At 37.7% G+C, this 26,608-nt stretch overlaps 1 protein-coding gene across 7 annotated transcripts in view; it reads left to right on the top strand.

Annotated features, from left to right (window-relative positions):
• The first annotated feature begins 718 nt into the window (after window positions 1-718).
• Window positions 719-26,608, top strand: part of LOC112055824 (cytosolic carboxypeptidase 1) — a 98,337-nt gene continuing 72,447 nt past the window's right edge. Inside the window, exons 1-16 of one of the 7 annotated variants that reach the window (XM_052882405.1) lie at window positions 719-936; window positions 2,087-2,218; window positions 18,615-18,697; window positions 18,979-19,069; window positions 19,146-19,226; window positions 20,935-21,102; window positions 21,795-21,926; window positions 22,041-22,172; window positions 22,651-22,794; window positions 23,496-23,693; window positions 23,985-24,246; window positions 24,320-24,567; window positions 24,665-24,860; window positions 24,947-25,069; window positions 25,148-25,274; window positions 25,795-26,002. In XM_052882405.1, coding sequence (XP_052738365.1) covers window positions 2,095-2,218; window positions 18,615-18,697; window positions 18,979-19,069; window positions 19,146-19,226; window positions 20,935-21,102; window positions 21,795-21,926; window positions 22,041-22,172; window positions 22,651-22,794; window positions 23,496-23,693; window positions 23,985-24,246; window positions 24,320-24,567; window positions 24,665-24,860; window positions 24,947-25,069; window positions 25,148-25,274; window positions 25,795-26,002 — 2,317 coding nt within the window. In that variant the 5' untranslated portion in view covers window positions 719-936; window positions 2,087-2,094. Of the gene's footprint in view, window positions 937-2,086; window positions 2,219-18,614; window positions 18,698-18,978; window positions 19,070-19,145; window positions 19,227-19,873; window positions 20,201-20,246; window positions 20,369-20,934; window positions 21,103-21,794; window positions 21,927-22,040; window positions 22,173-22,650; window positions 22,795-23,495; window positions 23,694-23,984; window positions 24,247-24,319; window positions 24,568-24,664; window positions 24,861-24,946; window positions 25,070-25,147; window positions 25,275-25,794; window positions 26,003-26,608 lie in introns of those variants that run through there. The other 6 variants (XM_024096070.2, XM_024096071.2, XM_024096072.2 and 3 more) reach the window with 6 other exon arrangements.

Genomic DNA, 26,608 nt, shown 5'->3' on the forward strand with positions numbered 1-26,608 from the left:
GGCGAAAAAGAAACGTATTTTGCTAAATTTAATTTTTATCTATCTAACTAGTTATAGGTATCAAGCTCCTTATTTGAGCCCTTGGGAACTTTGTAATCAAAACTATTCTAAGTGATGCCCCGGACAATTTATATGTTTTTTAGATACCTCCAACCGTTCTGTATTAAATACTATTACAATACTTATTCATATAGATGTACTAGCGGACGCCCGCGACTTCGTCCGCCCTTAGACCTCTTTAGTCCGGCCCTATCGCGATACCTACTAACTATAAACTGCCTGCCAAATCAGCTTTGTACATCAAGCGGTTTTCGAGATTATGTGATGAATGATCTTTCGCATTTATATATTAACATAGTTTTAGCAGACTCAGAAGTGATTACGCTCGAACGCCCTGAGCACATTGAACTGAAGACGTCCGTACGACGGACGCCTTATACCGCAAGTCGTTGCAACGCGGCGATAACAATAGACAATATAGAACGCTAAGAGCCCCCGCTCACTTACAACTTCTAGTTGGCCGACTTAATCGGCCGATTATAGAACAGGTGCAGCGATGTATGACAGCCCGCACATCTGTCCAACTAAATTACGTACAATTAAAAAGTCGTCCAACTATCGGCCAACTAAAAATTGTCAGTGAGCGGCTACCCTAAGCGGCCTACAATAGAAACCAAACAAAATCCATTACACTAGTTACTAACCCCAAGGGCTACGGACGGCGGGAGAATAGATTTTATCAGACGCGCGCCGCCCCCGCGCCGTCTGACAGTTTTTCAGCACTTCCCGAGCGCTGAAGTCTTGTTCAGTCCGTCAGTCGGCCGACGGCCGTCGCGGGGCGCGGAGCTCGCCACATACATACCCAACAAGCACATTGTTTATTTACAAACTGTCACAATCAATCACCAAGGGGACAACACAAAGCAACGCACTCACGTACGTCTACGCTGCATACGTTTCACTGTCGCTTTTGTGTATATCTACCTACATTTTCGCATGGCATCACAATTTTTAAACACAGAACACGCGTTCACACGAGCCGTTCGTATGTTTTGGCCGACATTCATGACAATTCTAATTTGTTGACCATAGACAACAGCGTTGCATTCAGTTTAATACAAAATAACATGTTTCCTGTAATATTTTTTATATTTTACACCTTTGTTCTAAAATACTTACATAAGTAACTGCAATTATGTCCATATTCCTAAGTTTATGATGTGTTCTTAAATGAATTTGGGATAGACAACGTAACTCATTAAATAAAAATAAGTAAGTAAAAGTACCTACCTAATTAATTAAACTGTTGAAATTATTAGAAATGATAATAATCATTTTACCAAATAATTAAACAAGTGCATTTTTGTACAGTCATTTGTACTACAAACACCTTCCTTTTCATAGTAGAACTATGAGAAAATCGTCATTATTTTTGCCGCCAAATAGCATTGGTTTGTTCTGGTCTGAAGAGTATAATTGCCGATTTATAAATGTTGTAGCTTTTCACGAAAATAGATACGGTACTTATTGCATTTTTTTATGTTACTGTTTATTTCGGCTAGTCTCTGAAACGGCTAGACCGGTTTTGACGTCATTTTAATTAGCAAATAGCTGACGTTATAATAACAGATGAGACGAATATCATAACATTCCATGGATTAACCGTGCGGGTGCTTGAATCTAAAGAAATGGGATCTACGCGGGTGAAACCATAAAACAATGGGCACAGCTACGAGTAGTATAACGCAAGAAAGTATATAGTGTAAAGGCAGTAGGGAAAATAGAAGATAACTGAGTCGTCTGGGCATAATATGAAGCCTATTTGAAGGGCTACTACAAACTACAAGACCAGTCCTTTTTCCTGCTCCTATAGGCTTAACAAGCGACCCATGACATTCCGTGATGACAAATCGACCAATAGCGCCGCATCGGAAATATCGCTCTCGTTGCGTTGGAACGAAAAAGAAAACAATATTTCCGGTTCAGCCGCAATTGCTTGATTTGTCTTCGCCAGATTGTCGTGGCGCGCATGTTAGGCCTACGCTTCAGTTGATAACGCGCTGACTACATTGTTTCTGTGATACAGCATTCCGCATGGCGGACGAGGCGGCCGAGGCTCTGTTCGAGCGCCTGCGCCTTCTCCAGCAGCGCGCGCCGGACGCCGCTGAGGTGGCGCGCGCCCTCACTGCCAGGATCAACGCGCGCCTCTCATCACACGGTACATCATCATATCAACATCATCATCATCATATCAGCCAATGGACGTCCAATGCAGGACATGGGCCTTTTGTAGGGACTTTTTTTTTATTCTTTACAAGTTAGACCTTGACTACAATCTCACCTGATGCAGTCTAAGGTGGAAGCGGGCTAACTTGTTAGGAGGAGGATGAAAATTCACACCCCTTTTCGGTTTCTACACGACATCGTACCGGAACGCTAAATCGCTTGGCGGTACGTTTTTGTCGGTAGGGTGGTAACTAGCCACGGCCGAAGCCTCCCCCAGTCAGACCTGGACCAATTAAGAAAATCTCAATCGGCCCAGCCGGGAATCGAACCCAGGACCTCCGTTTTGTAAATCCACTGCGCATACCACTGCGCCACGGAGGTCGTCAAGAACTTCCAAACACCACAGTCCCTGAGTCGCTTGAACCCAGCCACTCCCTGCGACTCGCTTGATGTCGTCAGTCTACCTGATGGGGATTTTTTTTACTTGTTATATTTTTTTTTGTGTATGTGGCAACTCGTTTTTGTTAATGAAAACTAAAGGTACGCATTATTAAATTGTTATTTAGTGTGATATAAGGATCAGGCGTTTGACATTGAAACACTGACTTCGAATGCTTGAGAACGGTATTTTGGTAAACGGATTTCAACCTAGACAAATGATTAATTTATCTGCTTTGTTGATGCTCCTTCAGTTTACACACATATGTGTCTATCGTGTGAACATTATACTTGAGAATGCATTTGTTGTATATAAACGCTTTTTAACGTCCGTGAACAACTCTCGTGCGAATCGGGACCTAACTTTACTAAAATGAGGTATCATATAATATAATGAATATAATGAGGTAATATCTGGCTATCGCAACCGCTCGGACTATACAGCTAATGTACCTGTTGTGTACATAGGTATATATTCTACAGCATTTTAGATAAAGTATTATTTCTTGAAAATTATTTTTCATCACCACATTAAACGAAGGAAGTGCGAAATGCGAATTATACTCGTATCTACGTCTACGTCAGTCTTGCTGAAAGTTGCGACTGAAACTAAATTTAGATTGTTTTGATTAAAAGGTGATAAAAATTGCAAGGTCTTGTGTCGCAGCGTCAGTCATTAAAATAAGAGCCATCGAGAACGTATTTAATTATAAAGAACACGGGTGTGAAAAGATGCTTTAGTTTTTTTACTGACACTGAAAATAGTCTCTCTTCAAGTAAACTACGTCATAATATTCAAATGAAAATACATTACATCTACTATTTAAGAATTAGGTACTAGTTCAGCTAGTTCAATTCGCGGTTTTTGCCCGTGTAGTTCCCCATTTGATTACCCGTGTAGATTCCCATTCCGATGGGTCTTATTGGTCGTTTTCCTCATTGGTGAAGACTTTTCCGCGCTGCAGTGTCCTCGACGCGTTATTCACAATTTTCTTCCACTCATTCCGGACGTCTGCTTTTCTGATAGCCGTTGTAAGGCTAGGGTAGGTAAGTGGAAAGGAGTAAGCAACTTTTAGTCAGACCAGCGGCTAGATGATAGGCACTTTCTACTCCACCTTGCCCATAATTATGAATTTATCCAAATTATCTGAAAGTTGGCGGGCTATATGACCAAAATAACTCTAGTGGTAGACAGCTGAGAGTGAGATAAATAATTAGCTATCTCGAATCTGATTCAGGATCGAAATGTTTTCCTGGCGGTCCCACAGCACACGGAGCATTTATCAGGAAAAAAGTATACGCGCGTATTACTAAACGCGCTTGTTCTGTCATCTTCCAGTTACCACCGCATCCAAAGCCCAAGTAACTAAAAACCAACCAAGATATAATTCAATAAATTTGCAGCTTTTAATAATGTCAACCAGGCTCAGTTTATCCCCAAAAAAAAATGTGTGTTCTCGGATGTTAATCCATATCCATACATAAATACTAACAAACCGTGGCATTATGCACGCTAAAATTAGGAACGGCTGAACCGATTTGATTGCAGTTTTCATTTATGTATTTTGGCAAACTTGTAGCTTCAAATCAAAACATGATAGTTTTATTAAAATCGGTTCATATTGAAAAGAAATGTGCCATAATAAAAACGCATTTCAGTCGGTTGACCTGATACTTTAGTCGACTGTAGTCTGTAAAACCTTGTTTAGACGCTCATTTTATGAACACGATAGAATATTTTTTGTTAGATAGAGAAACCAATTCAACGCGGATGAAGTCACAGACGTTCACTAACGACTAATAAAATGGTTTACTTACAGTCGTATCTTACATTGAATATGCACCTACTCTTAATATTATGAATCTTAATCGCCATAAAACTATATCGGAAGTTGCTGAACGTAAAACCCAGTAACGTGTTATTTATACCAGCTGGCGTCACTTATTTCAGTACTGTGCTCAAAATTATCAGAATTAGATCATACACATTATAGAATTAAGAATTAGATTAGATATTAATCATTAATCCATATTTATAAAAGAAAGTCGTGCTAGTTACACTATTCTTGGTACACTAGCCAACCTGAAATTTAACCTTAACTGAAATTTAGTGGAGAGCTTAGAACCAGAAGACGGACATAGGATACTTGGGGTAGGGGTAAGGGTTCACGTAGACGAAGTCATCGCTAGTATCAGATAAAACTTCTTTGATACTATTTTACTTGGAAAACTCATTATCATAGTGTCCAATTAAAGAACCTCGCTTTTATTGCCATGTTTATTGTCCTTTTTATTTTAGTTAAATAACCTAGAAGGGTAGGTATTTTTTAGGAAGGGGAAATAAAAGTCAGTCTTTATTACTAATTCTTACCGTATCACATAACTATCTATATTTAAATAAGTCAGGTAGTCTTTTGATTTAGAGTTAGACTATTAAAAGTTAGGTATTATAATCAAATCTTGTACAAGTACTTACGTATTTGTACAAGTTTTCGCGATAATAATATAAGATTTCCGAAGGACAAGTTCTTGTTACTAAATACATTGGATACACTTTGTAAAGAAATGTCTGCAATTTATTTCTTGGAACAGCCAACTTAGTATAAAAGGAACCTATAATTTGCATAAATACATCGTATTCCCATTATAGTTTAGCAATCAAAAGGCCGATAAGTTCAGAACATCCGACATCAATATGGCCGACATTAAATTGTAGATAATGCGGATAATCGTCTTTATCACGTCGCCGTTTGCAATTTTATGTAAAAACTTGTAAATTTGGAATTTAATGGACATGGTTGTCATTAATATCAATGTTAATGGACTTAACTTACAATCCTTATTTACAATGAATAATAAATTTAAAAGAATCACTTGAATGGATTACTGTGGAAATCGGAGACCTCATCATCTTTGACAAGATGCCGTATCGTTTAATTGTATTGTTTGGAAAGCTTTGTCTGTCGTTAGTTAGGTCACTTGTTCGCATCGTAAAGAACATCTTTCAGTTCTACAGGAGGCGTTGAGGTGGGGATTGTAAGACCAATCATCAACCATTGGTTGGTTTTTTTTTTATTCTTTACATGTTAGACCTTGACTACTATCTCACCTGATGGTAAGTGATGATGCAGTCTAAGATGGAATCGGATGAAAATCCACCCCCTTTTCGGTTTCTACACGGTATCGTACCGGAACGCTAAATCGCTTGGCGGTACGTCTTTGCTGGTAGGGTGGTAACTCGCCACGGCCGAAGCCTCCCACCAGCCAGACCTGGACAAATTAAGAAAATCTTAATCTGCCCAGCCGGGGATCGAACCCAGGACCTCCGTCTTGTAAATCCACCGCGCATACCACTGCGCCACGGAGGCCGTCAATACTTTCATACTCTTACATTGAAGCATTCGACATGTTGGCTCGGCAGTTATCATATACTAACCAGCGCCTCCACCGCAGTTTCTTTCGCGTAGATAAATGGTTTTCATACTAACTTTCATGCCCTTTATCACTACTTAAGGTGTAAAATTTTCAAAAAGCTTACTGTCTGCCAACCTACTGTAGAAATGAACCTACATATCTATACTATATGCAATAAGGTACGTAGTTTCAGCTAAAAAGGCGTCACTCAGGTATCCCAATATATTCTCTGAGTGTATTCTTGATAGATTTGGTGTTCATACTCATATCTACATAAAACAAATTATGTTTTGATATTACATTTTTATTACCTAAAAGCTTGACGCTGCTCCATTTATTTTTTGCTACTTGGCAGCAATGCCAAGATTACGTTGGGCGATGTCTTTCGCGGAGAACAAAAAACTCTATAGTGTTAATTGACCAACGCTCGTAAGATCTTCGAACTAATCTCTCATTTGCATTCTTTGTAAAAGAGATAATTTGAGATGCATACATCATGTTGTGTAAGAAGGGAACCATTACAAATTGGACCAAACGATTATCTTAAAATTGATAAATATTGAAATCATTCTGTAAATTAAGCACTACATTGTAGGTCGTATATTATATTAATTGAAACTGTATTTTATGTAACAAGTTACATATATTATTCCAACAGAAGTTAATACAGATACATACAACTTCACAGACTTGTAAACAAGTCGTAAAAATTATAAATTAATTGCTATTTTATGTGTAAATTAATTGCTGTTCATTTGTCTCGCTAAATCTCAAAAATGTGTTGATAGTTTTGTTTGCTTTAATAGCGACATGGGGTTTTAAAACAAAACCAAAATTAGGAAAGACTGACTAAAGCTCACCGTGTCATTTAGACAAATCTCAATTTTCCGATTATTTAGACGAAGGTATTCCAATAGATCAGTTTCTTTAGGAAATATAGAAGATTGTAGATATTAAAATATAAAACGCTATAGTTGCTCTTACAATTTTAATAGTTCCCCTCGATCTATCCAGGATTCCATCTTCAGATCCTGATATGGTGACAATGGGACCACTTTAGGAGTATACCATTTCAAACAAAAAAAGAATTATTCAAATCGGTCCAGGCGTCTTCGAGTAATCAGGTAACACACATACAAAAAAAAAACATACACTCGAATTGAGAATCTCCTCTTTTTTCGTCGGTTTAAAAACAAATAAGACGCAAATAGAACACACAATCAAAAATGCAGCAAAGTGAGAGTGATCGCTATGGACTGTGATTTATATATATGATCGTAATCTTATTTGTCAACAGCTTGATTACAAATAATTTTATTTTGAGACGGTAAGCTCCTATATAAAGTTATACTTGCTTTTGCCAAAAACGAAAATAAAGTAACATAAATACTTGACGAAAGCTGGTGAAAAAAATAAAACTAAAGACTTTATCACTCGACTTCATATATTTTTATTCTTTACATATTGTTCGCCCTTGGCTACAATCTCACCTGATGTTATGTGATGATGCAATCTAAGATAGAAGCGGACTAGCTTGTTAGGAGGAGGACGAAAATCCACACACGCTTCGGTTTCTGCACGACATCCAGACCGACCAGGTTCCGGTTCCAGTTCCAACCGGAACGCTTGGCGGTTTGCCTTTGCCGGTAGGGTGGTAACTAGCCACGGCCGAAGCCTTCCACCAGCCAGACTTGGACCAATTAAGAAAGCCTCAATCGACCTAGCCGGTAATCGAACCTAGGACCTCCGTCTTGTAAATCTACCACGCATACCACTGCGCCACGGAGGTTGTCAAATTTCACAACTCGTAGCTTCGAAAATAAATACTTTATGATTTAAAAAATAATATGTATTATATGAAATGAATACCTAATGAATTGTACTCCTTTAAATAAAAGTTAATAAGCATATTCGAACCATCTTTGAAAGAGATCTTCAACTTGGTAGTTCCACTACTTAGTTTTCAATCTAGAATGATTATAGTCAAGCGCATATGTTATCAACCCACATACGGCTCACTGCTGAGCTCGAGTCTCCTCTCAGAATGAGAGGGGTTAGGCGAGTAGTCCACCACGCTGGCCCAATGCGGATTGGCAGACTTCACACACGCAGAGAATTAAGAAATTATCTGGTATGCAGGTTTCCTCACGATGTTTTCCTTCACCGTTTGAGACACGTGATATTTAATTTCTTAAAATGCACACAACTGAAAAGTTGGAGGTGCATGCCCCGTACCGGATTCGAACCCACACCCTCCGGAATCGGAGGCAGAGGTCTTATCCACTGGGCTATCACGACTCTCATATATCAGCGCATATGTATTTAGCATAAAAAATGCATAAATGAAACGAAGCCTGTTCCAAAAAGTTAACAACCTATTTAGCCCACCAACCAACGATTATATCGTTCACCCTCCTACTGAACAATCTTTTATGCTCTATATCAAACTTCCAACAGCCAACTAATAACAAAGTTACGCAATCTATTTCAAATTGTGGGAGAACTTTTTGCGTGTTAAGCGGCAGTTAATGAATTTGAATGACTCGTAAACACTACGCCTTTTTGGCCCACGAAATATATTTCTATCAAACTTTGGTTTGATTAAACTAGTGATAATTTAGCATAGTATATACGAGTATACTCGTAGGTACAAGTATTACGAAGGGTGTCGGTTCGCATCCGGTCCGGGGCATGCACCTCCAACTTTTCAGTCGTCAGCATTTCAAGAAATTAAATATCACGTGTCTCAAAAGACGAAGGAAAACCATCGCGAGGAAACCAGCATACCAGAGAATTTTCTTAATTCGCTGCGCGTGTGAAGTCTGCCAATCTGCATTGGGCCAGCGTGGTGGACTATTGGCCTAACCCCTCTCATTCTGAGAGAAGACTCGAGTTCAGCAGTGAGCTGAAAATGGGTAGATAATGATGATGATAAGGATTGAGAATATACGTGGTGGAGAATATATAGTAACGTGGTGAAGATTATCATGCTAAATCTGTTGTTACATTAATGCTAAATCGTGAATCGTGTGCCATCTAAATATAGAGTGGCTGAGTCGGTTACTCTAATTAGCGAACCACTAATGTAATGTGTATATTAATTAGCTCAATCATTACTAACTCAATTTGTACACTATAATCGTTATTTCATTAAATTAACAAGTGTAACAATTGGACAAATGAAATAAAATTTATATCTACCTACTGTTCTTCTATAATTCTTACAGAGAATAGAGATTAAATTGCTATTACTAAATCCATAATTAAAACAAAATCGAATCAAAAAGAAACCTTTAGTTCCTTATTTATTAATATCACTCAAATAGTTATCGGTAAAATCGTTGTATGTAAATACAATAACAAGAGTTTATAAAGTTCAATGAATAATTGAATTATTATACTAATAACGGCGAAAAATAAACGAACTGGATATGCATAGAGCATTGTTGTCTATTCCAATGTCAAGTCACTCCTTTAAATTTTTCTAACCGACTTTCAACAAGGAGAAATTTCAATGTTCGGTTGTACGTATATGTTTTTTATCAAAGTATTAAATATTTTAAATTGAGAACCTATTTTTTGTATAAATTGGATTATACCTGAGTAGTTTCCATTACCTAGCGATAATGCGGAAAGGCCCGCCTGCATTGCAATCTTATCCGGGTAGATACCCGTAAGTGTCATTGCAGTAATATCGCGTGTTTAACTGCTATTCTTGCGCCGTACAATAAAGAATAAACTCTCGTGCGCGCCCTCCCCAGGTGTTACCATTAATTTATAGTTGCCGATCGGAAACTCCTCATTACTTGCACATTACAATAAGTGCCGACTGTACCACGGGGGTGTTGCCACCATTTCTACCCTTTGTGTTGGGTCAATAAAACACTTACGAGGGCGTTACTGCTCAGCATACTTGGGGTGCTATTATTATTACTCCTTACTTACTTTCCCGGCGGAAAGCCCAGTGGACGTAAACTTTGCCTTTGGAGAGTGTAGGTTCAAATATGGTCCGCGGCATGCACCGCTAACTTCTCAGGGGCATTTCAAGAAATTAAATATCACGTGTATCAAACGGTGAAGGAAAAATGTCGTGAGGAAACCTGCAAATCTGAGAATTTTTTTAATTCTCTACGCGTGTGAAATCTGCCAATCCGCATTGGCTAGCATGGTAAACTATTAGCCTAACTTCTCTCATTTTGAATAGCCGAAAATGGATTGTTAATAATGGTCATGATGACCTTTTAACCAATTTATTGGTTAACCGAGATGGAACTTTGTTAGATTTCTTCTACATAGTATTATTTCACAAAACTGAAAAATACTATGTAACGCCATAGTGTCAGTATATTTAGTTATATTATTAATTATTGTTTATGCTTAATAATCATGATCAGTATTACACAGAATGCTCGGGAGTATTTCCCATAACTACAGGGTATTGAACTGCATAACTAATATTTTAATGACTAAAAAATAAAAACTTTTATGTTTTCATACAAAGTAATTCAAGTATTTCCGACTATCTATATAATACACGCCTTTTGCATTTTGAAATACGTAAAACTAGGCTTTGTCATAATTATAAAGATGCGTATAAGAGACACAATTTAAGATCTGTTTACAAAAGAAATATATTTTACTCCCAAGATATTCATTTTAGAACACATGTTCCTTAGATATTTTAAATTAATTTTCCGTAAAGAATATAACCCTAGAGTTATGGGATATACTACCGAGCACCCTATATAACCTAATTGCCGTAGGGGTAGGCAGAGACCACGTCCATCCAGTTGCTACAATCCTTGCATAATTGTTCTTTCATTCTCATCAATCCTTACAAAATATCCTATCGTACATCGATTTAGAGTACTCTAGAGCTGGCCGTTATTGATAATGTTCTGGATTTGATCCAGGAAGAGTTTGCCCTTTCCTTCCAACAATTCCTCTCACCCGCACCTTATGAATGATGCCATACGTTAGTCTTCTCATTCATCCTCTCTTATATATTACATTATATTTTTTTAAAAGAATATATGCCATAAATTATTTATTAAGATCAATATTCCCATTCCCCTAGTCGGAAAAGGCTGTGCGTGGGTACGACAATTGTACTGCGGGCGGGGATCGAACCAGCACCTCTCATTGATGAATCCGACCCCATTACCGTTGAGCTATTGAGGCTTCAAATTCACATTGTAAATATTAACAACAATATTAGTGATTAATTTCCGGCCGCATAATTCGCATGAATTTTAATTAGTTTTCCAATATCGACAATGAATCAATAAGCTCTTGGCTCGCATTAACGTTGTCAATCACAGAAAGTTCAACATAGCGCTGTTTAACCGGTACAGTTCTATTATTACTCGGCGCTGGCATAAATCAAGTGTTGCCTTGACATTGGCTTAGATCGGAACCTGCAACACGAGCGTCCATTCCACTCTAGCGCTCGGTCGGACAGTTTATGCAATCTTTAGCCTATATGCATGGCTCCAACTTCTCTCTTTACAGATGAGCGAATTTGGGGCATTTAACACCTCGCGGTTATGCTTCGGTACAATCAATATTATATGTAGGAGCAATGCTTTATGAGAATGGGGGTAACACTTTCCCTGAGGGCTGCTTCTGAAAAATACTCAAAAATAAAATTATTGACAGAATAACTAAAAATTCATTAGTAAAATCATTTTCTCATATCATGTACATTTAGTGTAGTTTACACATTACCTACATGTAGTGAAGAGGCTTTGTTGATAATAATAACACGAGAACTCTCATTGCAAACTCGTACCATCAGGTCAATGCTTTGAGCAGGACTATTTCAATGGATTTACAAAACGGAGGTCCTGGGTTTGATCGCCGGCTAGGCTGCTTGAGGTTTTCTTACTTGGTCCAGGTCTAGCTGGCTAGACTCGAGGCTTTGGCCGGGGCTAGTTACCACGCTACCGGCAAAGACGTACCGCCAAGCAAATTAACGTTCCCGTAAGATATCGTAAGATATCGTGTAGAAACGGAAAGGGGTTGTGGATTTTCCTAGCAAGTAACCCCGCTTCAATCATAGACTGCATCATGTAGTCAAGGGCTAACTTGTATAAAAAAAACGGGGTCAAGCCGCCAGCACCCAGCGGTTCTCTGGAACCGCTTTCCATTTAGTAGGGGGTCGACAAACACTGCGCTTTCCGGTGCGGGGGCGCCGTTCCAGTTTCTTAGGACCCCAGCGTCCATGGACTCTTCGAACTAAGTGGCCTGCCCATTGCCAATTCAGCTTAGTGACTCGCTGAGCTATGTCAGTGACTTTGGTTTGTCTGAGGATCTCCTTATTTCTGATTCGAACACGCAAAGACACTACAAGCATAACTCGCTGATTTGTATTTACAGGGTTTTAAATAACTGAAATAAAATACCTATAGTACATAGGTATTTTATAAGATTAATGTACAGTGAAATATGTACTTTAAATTTGAAACAAACTGAGAATTTTACTTTACGAGAATTTGATAGCCATATAGTGATATATCGTGCCACGTGGTTTGAAGACAGCGACCTACTTATTAGAGTTGCCAAAGTCTCGTTTATTGATCGATAAACTCAACACATCAGTATTGTATTCACTACACTGTGGAGTTGACCACTTGATCCCTTAATTTAATTAGAGACGTTACGGATAAATGTAAATAGGCTATTAGGGTCATAGCTCATTACAGCCACCGGGTATCTGATCGTAAATCACATGGTACGTACATCGTATTTTTTTAGTCTATACTTCTATACTGCCCCCTTAGCAAAGTGGCACATCGATTCTCTTTCTACGATTGCTAACGCTTCGAAAACTGTGAAGGAAAAACACCGTGAGGAAACCTGCATATTAGAGTATTTTCCTAATTCTCTGCGTGTGTAAAGTCTGCCAATCCGTATTGGACCAGCGTGGTGGACTATTGGCCTATCCCCTCTAATTCTGAGAGGACATTCGAGCTCAGCAATGAGCCGAATATGGGTTGATAATGATGAGATGATGATGATGATAGGTAACTTTCTTGTTTCATACTTTTTAGAAGCAAATTTTTCAGTTGTGAGGTTCTAAACGTTAAACATTGGTTTCCAAGGCATGTATTTATACCAAAATATTTGTAGTTATTCAGTGCGAATACAATAATTAGCCAATGAGTAGCGAACAGTTTTAAACACAAATGATTTGGCACAAAATATAATTTTGCGAAAAAAAACGCTAAAAGGAATTTAAGCAAATCAATTAAACACGTTCCACGAGTGCGAGTAGAACGAATTATTGCCACGAAATAACAATGTGATATTTATAAGAAGTAATTGTTGGTTTTGATCTCAGTAATGTGAGCACAGCTGTTGTTAGTTGTAAAGAATAGGCGAATTCTGGTTTTTAAAAAATCTGTTACAATTCATATTCTTTGAAAAAATATACAAGTTAAACGAAAATTGACAATGTCGTAATGTGAGATCGATTGTGAGATCTTACATTAATGATAGACGTTCACATATCCGCATCAAGGTCCGTTTATCTATCTATCCGTCCGTCCGTCTATTCACACTGCCCAGCAGGTAGACACCTTAAGTCCTTTTCATGAAAGAAGTCCCCCAGACGCGGCGCTAAGGCGCTGTCAAGTCCTTTTTGAAACCTGAACTTGGTTTCAAAAAGGACTCTACAGACATGAACCGCATAGACAAAATATTCTTTTCGCGAATACTGGCCGGGCGCAGCCCGTGTCTGTCAATGTCTGCGCGGCCGCGTTACATAAAAATACGTTAATAAACACTGTATGGAAGAATATTATTTTGTCTGCGGCACGTATCTGACACGTTAAATGTCTGTAAATGTAAACGGACCTTCATACGTGTCCGGACGTATCGCATCAAATGGATCGTACGAGTAGTATTCTTTGTATAGAAAGTAATACAAGTGCGTCCACTGATCCGCATCCTACGAATCGCATGAATCTACCCTAAAATAAAAGCAGATGCTATGTACCGATATGTACGATGTGGATATGTGGACACCTGCCATTAAAGTATAGGGAAAAATCTTTAAATAATACCTCTTTAATTAATTCATAAAAATGTAATAATACACTGAGGTTAAGTTAATTTGTGCGAAGCCCTCGGCGGGGGAGTTTGATTCGGCTTATGTCCGGTTTTTTTATTCTAATAGTGTTGTATATGACTTATTTACATGAGAAATGTGTAGTTATAATTCTGGGGAAAATGAATAAAGCTAAAATTTTTAGCTTTATTTATATTTCGGCAAGTAAGAGAATTAACCTTCCGTTCCGTTTACGAAAGAGTCGATTTCAATCAAAAGAAAAATAAGTTTCATAAAGCTAATTTGAATGATGAATATTTGGAATTATAGCCTCGATTTTTATGCAATCAGACATTCCATTTTATAATCACAAAAAATATCTACATAATCTATTTCGGCGAAACTCGTCGTGTCAAGGTTACTGAAGAAAATATTTCCATCTGAACTACAAGTACAACTTATTTTGTACATAATATTCATAACCGTATATAAGCATAGTCATGATTAGAGTATGTAAAGAGATACCTACATTTCTTTGCCTTCGCTTTCGTATGTGACATAAGTCAACATCCCTTGAACATAACTAAGAACATATTATAAATATACTAGTGGACCCGGTCAAGCTTCGCTTTGACTTATGTCCACTTCTTCCTCATACTCTACTCTACCCCTACCATACCCTACCCCTTGACTCTTAAACGTTTGTATGGGAAATAGAAAAGGGTTGTTTTTATGGTTTTCCCTCCTACCTCCACAAACATTTGAAGATCAAAATAAGATAAATCCGTTCAGCCGTTCTCGAGTTTTAGCGAGACTAACGAACAGCAATTCATTTTTATATATATAGATTACACACTATAGATTTTATAAGCTTTCCTGATAAAAATGATACATTATAACCACAGCTGGAAGCGGCCCGTGTTTACAATATTGTTGGCAGCACTCCCGGTCAACATTATGATGGGTGTTCCCGGCAAACGTTGTAAATGACCGGTGGCAGCAATACATCAAGCGGGCATAATTTATCGCCATAATAAATAGCCCGTAATAAAACAAATAGTCCTTCCGTATACCAAATAAACACATAGATTATAATCAAATCTTCAAGTTAAAATAAAATGGAAATTAATGTAATGTAAGTCTAACGTATTAAAATATCAAAACATTAGTTGTGGTCGCACTCCTTATTAGATAAGTCATCATCATCATCATATCAGCCGATGGACGTCCACTGCAGGACATAGGCCTTTTGTAGGGACTTCCAAACATCACGATACTGAGCCACCTGCATCCAGCGAATCCCTGCGACTCGCTTGATGTCGTCAGTCCACCTGGTGGGGGGTCGGCCAACACTGCGCTTACTAGTGCGGGGTCGCCATTCCAGCACTTTGGGACCCCAACGTCCATCGGCTCTTCGCACTATGTGCCCCGCCCATTGCCAATTCAGCTTCGCAACTCGTTGAGCTATGTCGGTGACTTTGGTTCTTCTGCGGATCTCCTCATTTCTGATTCGATCACGCAGAGATACTCCTAACATAGCTCGTTCCATCGCCCGCTGTGTGACTCTGAGCCTTCTTATGAGGCCCATAGTTAGCGACCAAGTCTCGGAACCATAGGTCATCACTGGCAACACGCACTGTTCGAAGACTATTAGATAAGTATTATAACCAATTAGAAAACTTCATCAAATATCATCTATTCTCTTTCGGCCAATAGCACATATCGCTCATGCTTCTGAGCCGTAGAGGAATATCGAGAAGACTAAGTGACTAAGACGAATCCCTTCTTTGTGTTTAGTATATTTGTATAAATTCTATAAATGCTATTCAAACTTCTTGGGAAACGTACATAATGAAATCGTTTGAAAATCTAAAAGCTACAGAAATATTCCAAATGAATATTAAAGCTTCTATAGACTGAAAACATCGAGACCACGTAGCGACCCGTCCCACACGAATAGTTTGTTGCCATGACATTAAAAGTAATTTCTAGAGAGCTACAATTAGGAACATTTTATAGGCAAGTCTTTTATTGAAATACAATTCAATTCAACTTATTTGCATAAATATAAAACGGTTGAACATTACACAGTTGGGTAAACATATTTATATTTTGTTGCAAGAATTAAAAAGTATTATGCAAACTAACTGAAATATATTTTTTTATTATTATTCTATTGAGTAATAGTTAAATAGATGTAATAATAAGATCAGATCAAGTGCGTTTGTCTATAAACTTCTTCTTCTAAATGGTTATTTTATTTAAAGAAGAATAATTTAAGGTGATGGTTTATTAAAGCACCGTTCTACCACTTTGTCGAACTCTGCCACTGTCAGTTATGAAAGCTGGTGTCGGTTTTAAGTTTGGATTAATTCAAGCAGTAGTCAATATATATTTTCCCTTTTTCTACGCAGGAAAATCCTCTAGTCTATTCTAGTCTATCTACGTATAAATTACAGTCAGACTTATACTGAATCTAACCTCACGGTGTTCCACTTAGGTTACAGAGTAAAGCATTGTGGAGATTTAATCGGGGTTTAAAATTTAAGTCAAGTTTCCTCAGAACTAATTTGAGCAGATTCCAAAAGAAATGATAGTTTTTTGTTCGAAACCCTCTTCACGCGAGTCAAACTCGCACTTGTCTTTGACTTCTTGGTGTTGTTGTTGTTGTGTTGTATTGTGTTGTTGTGGTTTATTACTATTGAAGATTAATATATTCTTGTTTTTACTGTATCAGTTCGTCTTTGGATTTAAAGTTGCTCGTGTGTATGATTCCTTAGCATAAGTCCCCGTCTGCGTCACGTGACGTGACAGTGCGCGTGCCGCTCTGGACTGATGCCAGGTTTGCCCCGCATGTCACTGTCATCAATATCCAGAGTGATAGCACTCTTAGCCTCAACACGTCTCAACTAATTATGTGGGATCAAGTGAAATTTTAATGATCTTCAGCTGTTTTTACCAGTCCTGCCCCTGTAAAAAAGTGGCACGTCGATTCTCTTTCTACGATCGCAAACGCTTCGAAAACTATCAACGGGTCACGTAATAAAGATCTGTCATTCCCATACATTTTTCTAGTTTTTAAAGCGTTTGTGATCGAAGAAAGAGAATCGTCATACCATTTGGCTGCAAGGGCTGAATTAGCCTATAAATTATTTAAGTAATTTCTTAAGGAATCCCATTTAGGAGGGCTCTAAAGACGACTGAGAATAACATAAGATTGAAAATTTTGAAAAACCTCCGCAGGTCATGAAATTATTATTTACACTCTCAATCCTACTAATATTATAAACGCGAAAGTTTGTATGAATGTTTGTATGGATGTTTGTATGGATGTTTGCATGGATATTAACTCCAACTCTGTATCACATGTAGCCCGACCCGGCCGAAATTTATATACTGTCAATCAACATCACGTTCGTCAATAAACCAAAAAACTTTGTTACACCAATGCCAAGGTCATTGCGTTAGACATTATTAGTGCGTGTGACACTGGATAGTTGGGTAATTATACCAGAAAATAGTCATTCAGAAATAGACGAGTGTAACGCACTTTTAAAAGACCACTTGTAGGCCTTCAGTAGGCACGGGCGTTGTTATGACAAAAATTTGCGGAAGCCAATAAGGTGGACACGGTCGAGGCTATCCTCTTGCTGTTGACGTATTTCAGTATACGTCAAACAAAAAATTATAATGATCTGAGGGCCTGAGTGGGCCAGACATACTCGTACCTTATTGTATAAAAGCACAGAATACATAATGTGATAAATGCTTTAAGTTTGACAGCTGTGGTCCTACATAGGTAAGTACGGTAGCCAATAATAGAGTTTGGCTACTTCATGGGTCCGGTGGTTAGCTGGTTCAAAAGATATACGTTATTGGGATATATTAATTAATAGCAGCCTGGAGTTGGGAAGTTGGCGGTGTTAATACACCCCCGTGTATCGGAGAGCACGTAAAGCCGTCTGTCCTGCTCCTGATCTTTCACTGCGTCGATCTGCCGTCCGATTATTAGAGTGAGGGAATAGAATAGTGCACCTGTGCTTGCGCACACACTTCTGCACAATTCGGTCGTGAGCATTTTTAACAGAGTTAAACTGTGGACTGTGGTGGCTTTAATAGATTTCAAGAATTCTATACGTACCGTGAGAGCCGTGATATCCCAGTGGAAATGACCTCTTCCTCCAATTCCGGAGGGTGTGAGTTCGAATCCGGTCCAGGGCATGCACCTCCAACTTTGAAGTTATGTGCATTTTAAGAAATTAAATATCACGTGTCTCAAACGGTGAAGGAAAAACATCGTGAGGAAACCTGCATAGCAGAGAATTTTCTGAATTCTCTGCGTGTGTGAAGTCTACCAATGCGCGGTGGGCCAGCATGGTGGACTATTGGCCTCTCATTCTCAGAGGAGAGTCGAGCCCAGCAGTGAGCCGAACATGGGTTGATAACGTACCTAATAAGAAATAAGTTGAAAATATTTTCTTTACAGACAAACATATACGTCAAAGCACACTTGATAAACTATGGAACAAACAAACGGGAGCTATACAGATGCTACTGTCCATATTAGAGGTAAGGGTACTATCTACAGTAGATATCTTAATTAAGAACATTACTTAGGGGCAGGGGCGTAGCTATGGCAGGGTTGGCAAAATGCCACGAATCCACGTCTAGAAGGGATCCTCGGACCGCAAGGCTATGGAGGACTAATGTAAAATTTAAAAAAAAATTTAGGGCCCCATTCGATTGAATCAGCTAGAGACCTTGGATGTTATAGTTACGCTACTGCTTCCTGGATTCCCCTAAAAATACTTAATAATGAACTGTTACTGTAACAATTAATTAACTTACAGAACTCAAGAGATACGCCTACATTGACTTACATTACATCTATATTAAGAGAAGCATTATGTTTAAAACAAGGAAAAGGAAAAAAATTTTCAGGTAACTATTTAATTACATACATTATAAAATACATATACCCGTAAATACAACCGTATTAATAACATTAAAAAAACAGTAGCAAATGAAGTGCCAGCTAGCAAGAAGAAGGATAACAAAAAGACTGGGAAAGAAAATAAAGTACCGGTAATTAAAAAGGGTATGTCAACGAGTGAGGCTTTTTAATTGCTGCTGACGTGAATGCTGTATGATAATAAATAAGGGTAAAAACAGACTGAACGTTTCTGACGCAGAACCCAGAATTTGTTCTGAATGTACAAAAGTGTTACTAACGCGACTGCGGTGGGTGACTTGTGGAGGCATCAATTCGACTTCTAAAATATAAAACTCTCGTGTCACGGTGTTTGTAGTCCTACTGCTTCAAACTGCTAGAGCATTATGAATATTTTTTTGTATATTTGACAGTTAAGAAAAATGTATATGATACATAAAATTAATTTTCACTTTGCTGTTTTTACTTCCCATTTTTTAATCGCGATTTTAATATATAATGTATATTAATAGCAAAATATAATGAATAATGATAATTTTCTGTGTGCGCTGAGCAAGGTCAAATTAAATTTCTAACATGTTTTAATAAGTTATATTGTGATTCTATAGCGATCACGTCGTGTTGATTACCGTGCTATGTGCTTCGCCGATTGTCACTTTGTTTTTGTAATTATATGGGGAACGTCAACTCTTCTACAGTAATCATCATTTCTTTTAGTTCTTTCTTTCAATATGGTTAAGTATTTTCTTATATAGTTACTAGTTACATTGCTTTAATAAAATGAGAGTCGCGTCGTGGCAGGAAATCGCTTAGTCTGTTTTTACCTTAACGTGTTGTTTACTGCTTGCATTACATGCATAATTGCATACGTTTATTTTTCCAACTTATTTTAAATGATTATTTACTCACTAAAATACCTCACAACCATTATGTGAGCCTTATATCTACGCAACGCAAAACTTTTGCTCTTTATTCAAAACACCCACTAACACAGCGAAACTCAATTAGAAGACATTGGAATAGTTACAAGTAACCTTGTTAAGTTGTTAACCATAACATTTAAAAGATTGTGTAATAAATATGTTGACACTGATACGCTTTCAAGCTTTATAATTCACGTTGTGAGTGCAATTAATATGACTAATAGATTGTATTTAAAAGCTTATGTAACACACTATAATATTTATTTTTCGCAAGCAAAGTTGAATATCTGAAACAAAATAAAGTTTAATCAAGGCATTTTTTATTTTCACATTTTCTTATTAAGTTCCGTAATTTTTTTACATCAGGTAGGTTATAATGAGAGCATAATTATTTAGCTTTCGAGGAACGAATTCTACAACTGTGCCTACTTTAAAGCGGAAGTTGAAATTTTATGAAGAATAGTAAAGGCTAATGAAATTTTAGACAATCTACTTAACTTAGCCTAAGCTATAGCTCAAAGCTAAGTTTAGCTGTAGCTAAGTGGTAAAGGGGCCGGACTCATCACTGGTTTGATCCCCACTCGCTGGACTATTGTCGTACCCACTCCTAACATAGTCTATTCCGACTAATCGGAGAGAAACAGGAATATTGGTCATATTTAAAAGATATGGCAAATATTCTTTGCCGTATCTAATAATATATCAATAACAAAAAAAACTTAGTAGAAATTCTTGATTTGAGGGCTTAATTGGGAATATAGCCGATTTTCATGCGGCTAAAGTTGTCGGCATCTTATCATGTAAATAAAATGAAAGACCAAAGATTTTCGAAATGTAGATAGACGGGATAGGACATTGTTTCAGACTAGCAATCCTTTTCTAAATATTCAATTTTACAAAAGAATCCTAATATCAAATACGAAACGTTACAGCGAACAACATGATACGGCAGCAATGTTCGCAGCACTTCGTATCCATAAACGGCACTCAGGTGGTGCTCCGTACGCTACTGAGCGTTCACACTAAACGGGACAGCAATGTCAGCACTGAGTTGATGATGCAGGACCTGGTATGGGTGTTGGCAGCGCTTGCACCTAGAGGTAACCATACAGAACTCCCGTCTTAAGCAAAGCTAAGGCCGAGCGTACACGAATAGTTTGAAACAGTCAGGATCAACTGCTTAAAGCTGCGATTGTATAGTGAACTACAGGCTTCTACGGACGTATATACTCCAACCGTTTGAAATTAAAAAAAAAACAAAATTTTCATTTATTTCAAGTAGGCTCAGTTTACAAGCACTTTTGAAAGTTCAGTTAACTATTTGTAAAGAGTACCACCGTAGTATTTCTACCACCGGTTCGGAAGGCAGGTTCTGTTGAGAAGAACCGACAAGAAACTCAACAGTTGCTCTTTTTGAAAAAGTAGTTGTAACTGCTTCGCGCGGTTGAACAATGGCAGTTTCAAGCTGTTGACTCTGACTGTAAGAGCGTCCATGTATGTTGATCACTTCTTAACTGCTCAAACCAGCCAGCCTAAGCTCGACAACTATGTGAAAAAAAATACAGAACTGAACTCTAGAAAGATTTGTCTGGAAATTCAATAAATAGCAAATAGAGAGAATAACACTAGTTGTTACCCGAGTTTTGGGTAGGCTACTTAAAATACTTTAAATAGTGTCTAAACCTATAGTCTAAGCATTGAGAAATTCAGAATTTAGAAAACATTGCAGTTTTTATTATCTGAAGAAAGTTAGCATATTATGATCTTAAACAAAAGTTAAATTTATTTGCAGATCCAAAATTCGCAATGAAAGTAAGGATGTTAGGATGTGGGAGAACAATGCATCTTATTTTAAAAGGTCACTACACGGACAATAAGTTAATATTTCCTTTACTGGTTATATTGAAACAACTTGCAAAAAATAGTAAGTTATTATGAATATTTCTATTAAATTTCTGCTTTATTTATATTATATACTCCCACGTAAATTCTCTAAACTTAACGTTAGATTAAATGAAGGTTTTAATTATTCTTACAGGTGTAACAACTTCTATTTTAATACGAGATGGAGCAATAGCGACGTATGAAAGAGTTTTAGTCAGTCTTGGATTCATCCCCACTGCACGACTTCGCCTTTGTCTCGACGCTATCGACTACTTTAGCAAAAACAGTTAAGCGTGAAACGTCACATATTTTTCATAATAGTTTGTACACATTAGATTTGCACTACTGGCCACAAAACTTCGAAAGAAGACACTGTTTTTGGTAAAAACTGATATAGGTAAATAAATGCAGGTAAAAGGGTCTTATATGTGAATTATGAATGATAATAATTTAAAGTCTTCATTGATGTATATTATTCCGTTAACCAGGTTAATGCATCAATCTGTTTCTATGTTACACGATATAGCAATCTACAAATGTATTAACTTGTAATTATATCCTAAGATCACAATCGCAATTGCAATTTGCATACAATGTCTCGTTTTTTTATGTTAAAATTAAATTACACAAAATATAAGAAACCACTAATACACAAGCAACTGAATGTGACTGAGTACATTGTGATTGTCTACTTCAATGCAATAAATGCACTTTCAATGCAATAAATGTATGTCAGATCAATCACCCGTCGGTAACTCATACAGAGGTATGCTGCATGCAGATCGTGAAGACAGGCCTTTGTAGCGTGCTGATACGGGTGTTCGACCGGTGGGATCGCTACGAAGGGCGCATGAGACTAAAGATTTGCGCACACATCCTTCAGACTATGCAACACCTCTGCAATATAAGTACGTATTGTTCTACGAGTACACGCTTTGCAAAATAATCATCTTTTACCTTATCACTTTGTGGGCAAAATATGTCATTCCCTTCTACTTTATCCTTTACTCCTTTTACACACACGTCCTCTTTCACACAACCATTTCTTATTTGGCCTTCCTCCCCTCTTGTGTCCTTTTACTTGCAATTTTACCATTCTTCTGGCAATGAGACTTTCATCCTTCCGTATTACATGTCCATCACTAGGCTAACCCTTTACTCCTCAACTTTTCTGACACTTTCAGACAAAATGCTTATTTTGCAAGAGGAATCTTGCAATATCAATATTTTCCAATACTTATAAATAAATTCAAGCTTGATATTACTTACCCATTTCACCAACAATAGATTTATTGATGTCAATGATATAAAATTATATTTGTGACTGTAAACTCGAAAGAAGTGAAACTTCTACGGTTTACTTTCAAACTGTCGCATGTTTTAGTTTTATGTTAGGCATAAGGTCAAATTGGATTGAACTAGATTACCTCGGGTTCATTTTGGGTCATGTGCTATTAACTTTTTCAGCCAAACTATTAGATTTCATCTCACGGTGTTCAATTACTTTGAACGTACGTCGTATATTTTACGTCATTATTACTTACAGAAATAAAATACGATTTCCGTAATGCTATTTATTTTAAGAAACTAATGATTATTTCCTTTTTAGAAGCGGGACGTCGTGCTCTGTGTGTTAAAAAGCACGTACAAATACTTCATAGATTTTGTGCTCAGTGTCCAGATGAAGTAGAATTCGATGGTCTCTTAGCACGAGTATGCTCCGTCATCACTTTGTGCCTAAAGCATCAAGCCTTGCCGGTGCCTTCTTGCAGTCCAACTTCATTCAACCTCAACCCTATATTGAAAGGTATTTTTCTTATAAATCTATCAAATAAATATTTTTGTCATTTTTCTACATTGATTGGCTCCATATACAGGACCAGACTACGAGGCTTCACTTATTGGAGCGAAGTTGTGCTACAAACAGATTATGCTTACCGCTGCATTGAAGAAAGTCTTTAAGTTTATATAGGTACTACAACAAACTTGGCACCAATTGATAGAGGCTTTGAGGGAGCTTCACACTATGTTCAAAATAACATCAGCAGAATCAAAAACTAAATATTATGTGTAAAGAATAATTTTATCTCTTTTTTAGGCACAAATACAATATGGCCATGTCATGATGATGATGATGATGGAGCAAACTCAGATACAAAGACAATTAATTCAGACATTGAAGATGATGGTCCTGAAAGTGATATTGAGGGCGCCGATGAATTTCCTGACTATGAATTTGATAATGAAACTGAAATAAAAAATGAAGATATGGAGAAATCTCAAATTAACAACAGCGGTGAAAGCTTACAAAGTTCTCTATGGATCAACCCTAATGAGAGAGATATAGAAGACTTAAAAAAGTATGTATTGGGAAAATTTTCTACTGTGTTAATAATGCTTTACTGAATGTTCATTTATAAATATTCATTGCAGATATTATATTTATTTTAAAGAATTTGGAACCTATAATAAACAAGTTAGGTTGGTAAAAAGTCGATCCAATTCGCGCGGTTCCATACTAGAAGATTTTTTATTTGTCCCACAAACAAGAGAAAATCGCAATCAACCATCTCAATCGGCGCTCTCCCTTGCTGGAGGTGTAGGAAATACGGATTATGACGCCGTTTTAGGGTTATCACATTCATTCTCCCAAGGATACCATAAAATACATGAAAGCACATGTAAGTATTTTTCAGAAATATGCACAATGCACTTGTTTATTCGCAGTTAACGAGCAGAATTACAATAATGACAATCTTTTAATAAACATTTTTACAGCTTCACCATCTTGCTCTTCGCTCAAAATTCACAAAGACATTACGAAATACGGCAATTTTTCGTCAGCCTATTCCACAATTGCTTCAAGGGTCAAAAGTATTATACCTTTTGTAAAGGTAGCTTATCCGGATATAAGTGGAGGGCAAGGTTCTAATCAACCCGAGCCTCTAAATAAGATGGAGAGAACTGCTTGCAGGTACGTGATCTGACTGTATTTTGAAAACAATTTTCAATTATGTCTTACTTTAATTTAACGTTAACAACAGTTATACTAAATTAAAGGAACAAGCTGCTATCGTGCGTAGAAAGAGCAATAAATCCAGAATCGTATATGAACGAAGTTGTTTATGATTTAGATACACTATGCGCTTCTAATACGACTGCAGATTCTATATCACAGAGAAGGTATGTTATAATAACTTTAAATCATGTTATTTTTAGATCTGTTGCAAATTATATTTAAAATAATTTGTTATCTTTCAGTTTTAGCACAGATAATTTATTACTTAACAATATCGATGAACAAGAAATTACAAAAATGAACACTTTTGCGTCCAAACTGAGTTTTGAATCGAGATTTGAGTCGGGAAACCTTAGAAAAGCCATTCAGGTGAGTTCAAACATACAATATTTAACTCTGACACGCAAACGTTTTAAAGATTTTAGAAGAAGAAGACAGGACATTATGATGATTTTAAAAAGTGTTGATTTTATTGCCGGCTCTTCTCAGCAGAAAGTGCATTTCGAAGTGCTACATTATACTTAGATATAAACGTTTTTTATTGAAGAAGACTTCAACGAATACTCGTTTACATATATATTATTTGTGTTTATAAAATCAGGCGAAATCGGTCGTTTGAGGTAAGCAGTTTGCGCATTCTTGGGCAGTTGTGCAATCCAATGGTTATACTAGCAACGCCCTGCGGTTCACTTGCATAGATCCCGTTCCCGTAAGAATACAGGGATATAACAGCCCATGACACTCGCAAATAACATGGCTTTATATTGGTAAAAGAAATTTTAAAATCGGAATCGGAGGCAGAGGTCACATCCACTGGGCTATCACGAATCTCCTAAGATAGTTACAGGATCTAAATTATGTTATGAATGTAATTTTGTTACTACGACAGGTAGGTCTCAGAGAATACGAACTAATACTCATGCCCGATGTGAATTCTACAAAAAGACATCAATGGTTCTATTTCGAAGTGCGCCACATGCAACAGGGCCGCCCGTATGTGTTCAACATTGTGAATTGTGAGAAATCAGATAGCCAGTTCAACTTTGGCATGAAGCCTGTAATGTATTCTGTGAAGGAAGCTGTTCTCGGAAGACCAGGTGAATATATTACTATGCTCCTAAATGTTAAGACATGCTCCATAGTCGCCGCTAAACACTGCACGAGTGGCAATGGAGATAACAAGGAAAGTGAGGAGAGAAATTGTCATCATCATCATCATATCAGCCGATGGACGTCCACTGCAGGACATAGGCCTTTTGTAGGGACTTCTAAACATCACGATACTGAGCCACCTGCATCCAGCGAATCCCTGCGGCTCGCTTGATGTCGTTAGTGCACCTGGTAGGGGGTCGGCCAACACTGCGCTTACTAGTGCGGGGTCGCCATTCCAGCACTTTGGGACCCCAACATCCATCGGCTCTTCGAACTATGTACCCCGCCCATTGCCACTTCAGCTTCGCAACTCGTGGAGCTATGTCGGTGACTTTGGTTCTTCTGCGGATCTCCTCATTTCTGATTCGATCACGCAGAGATACTCCTAACATAGCTCGTTCCATCGCCCGCTGTGCGACTCTGAGCCTTCTTATGAGGCCCATAGTTAGCGACCAAGTCTCGAAACCATAGGTCATCACTGGCCATAGGGAAATTGTGTGGCCACGTTATTCGTCCTGCCGCGAATATTCGGGCGAGCTTTTGCGAGTAGA

This window comes from Bicyclus anynana, chromosome 1 (assembly GCF_947172395.1).
Source record: "Bicyclus anynana chromosome 1, ilBicAnyn1.1, whole genome shotgun sequence".
Classification (NCBI taxonomy): domain Eukaryota; kingdom Metazoa; phylum Arthropoda; class Insecta; order Lepidoptera; family Nymphalidae; genus Bicyclus; species Bicyclus anynana.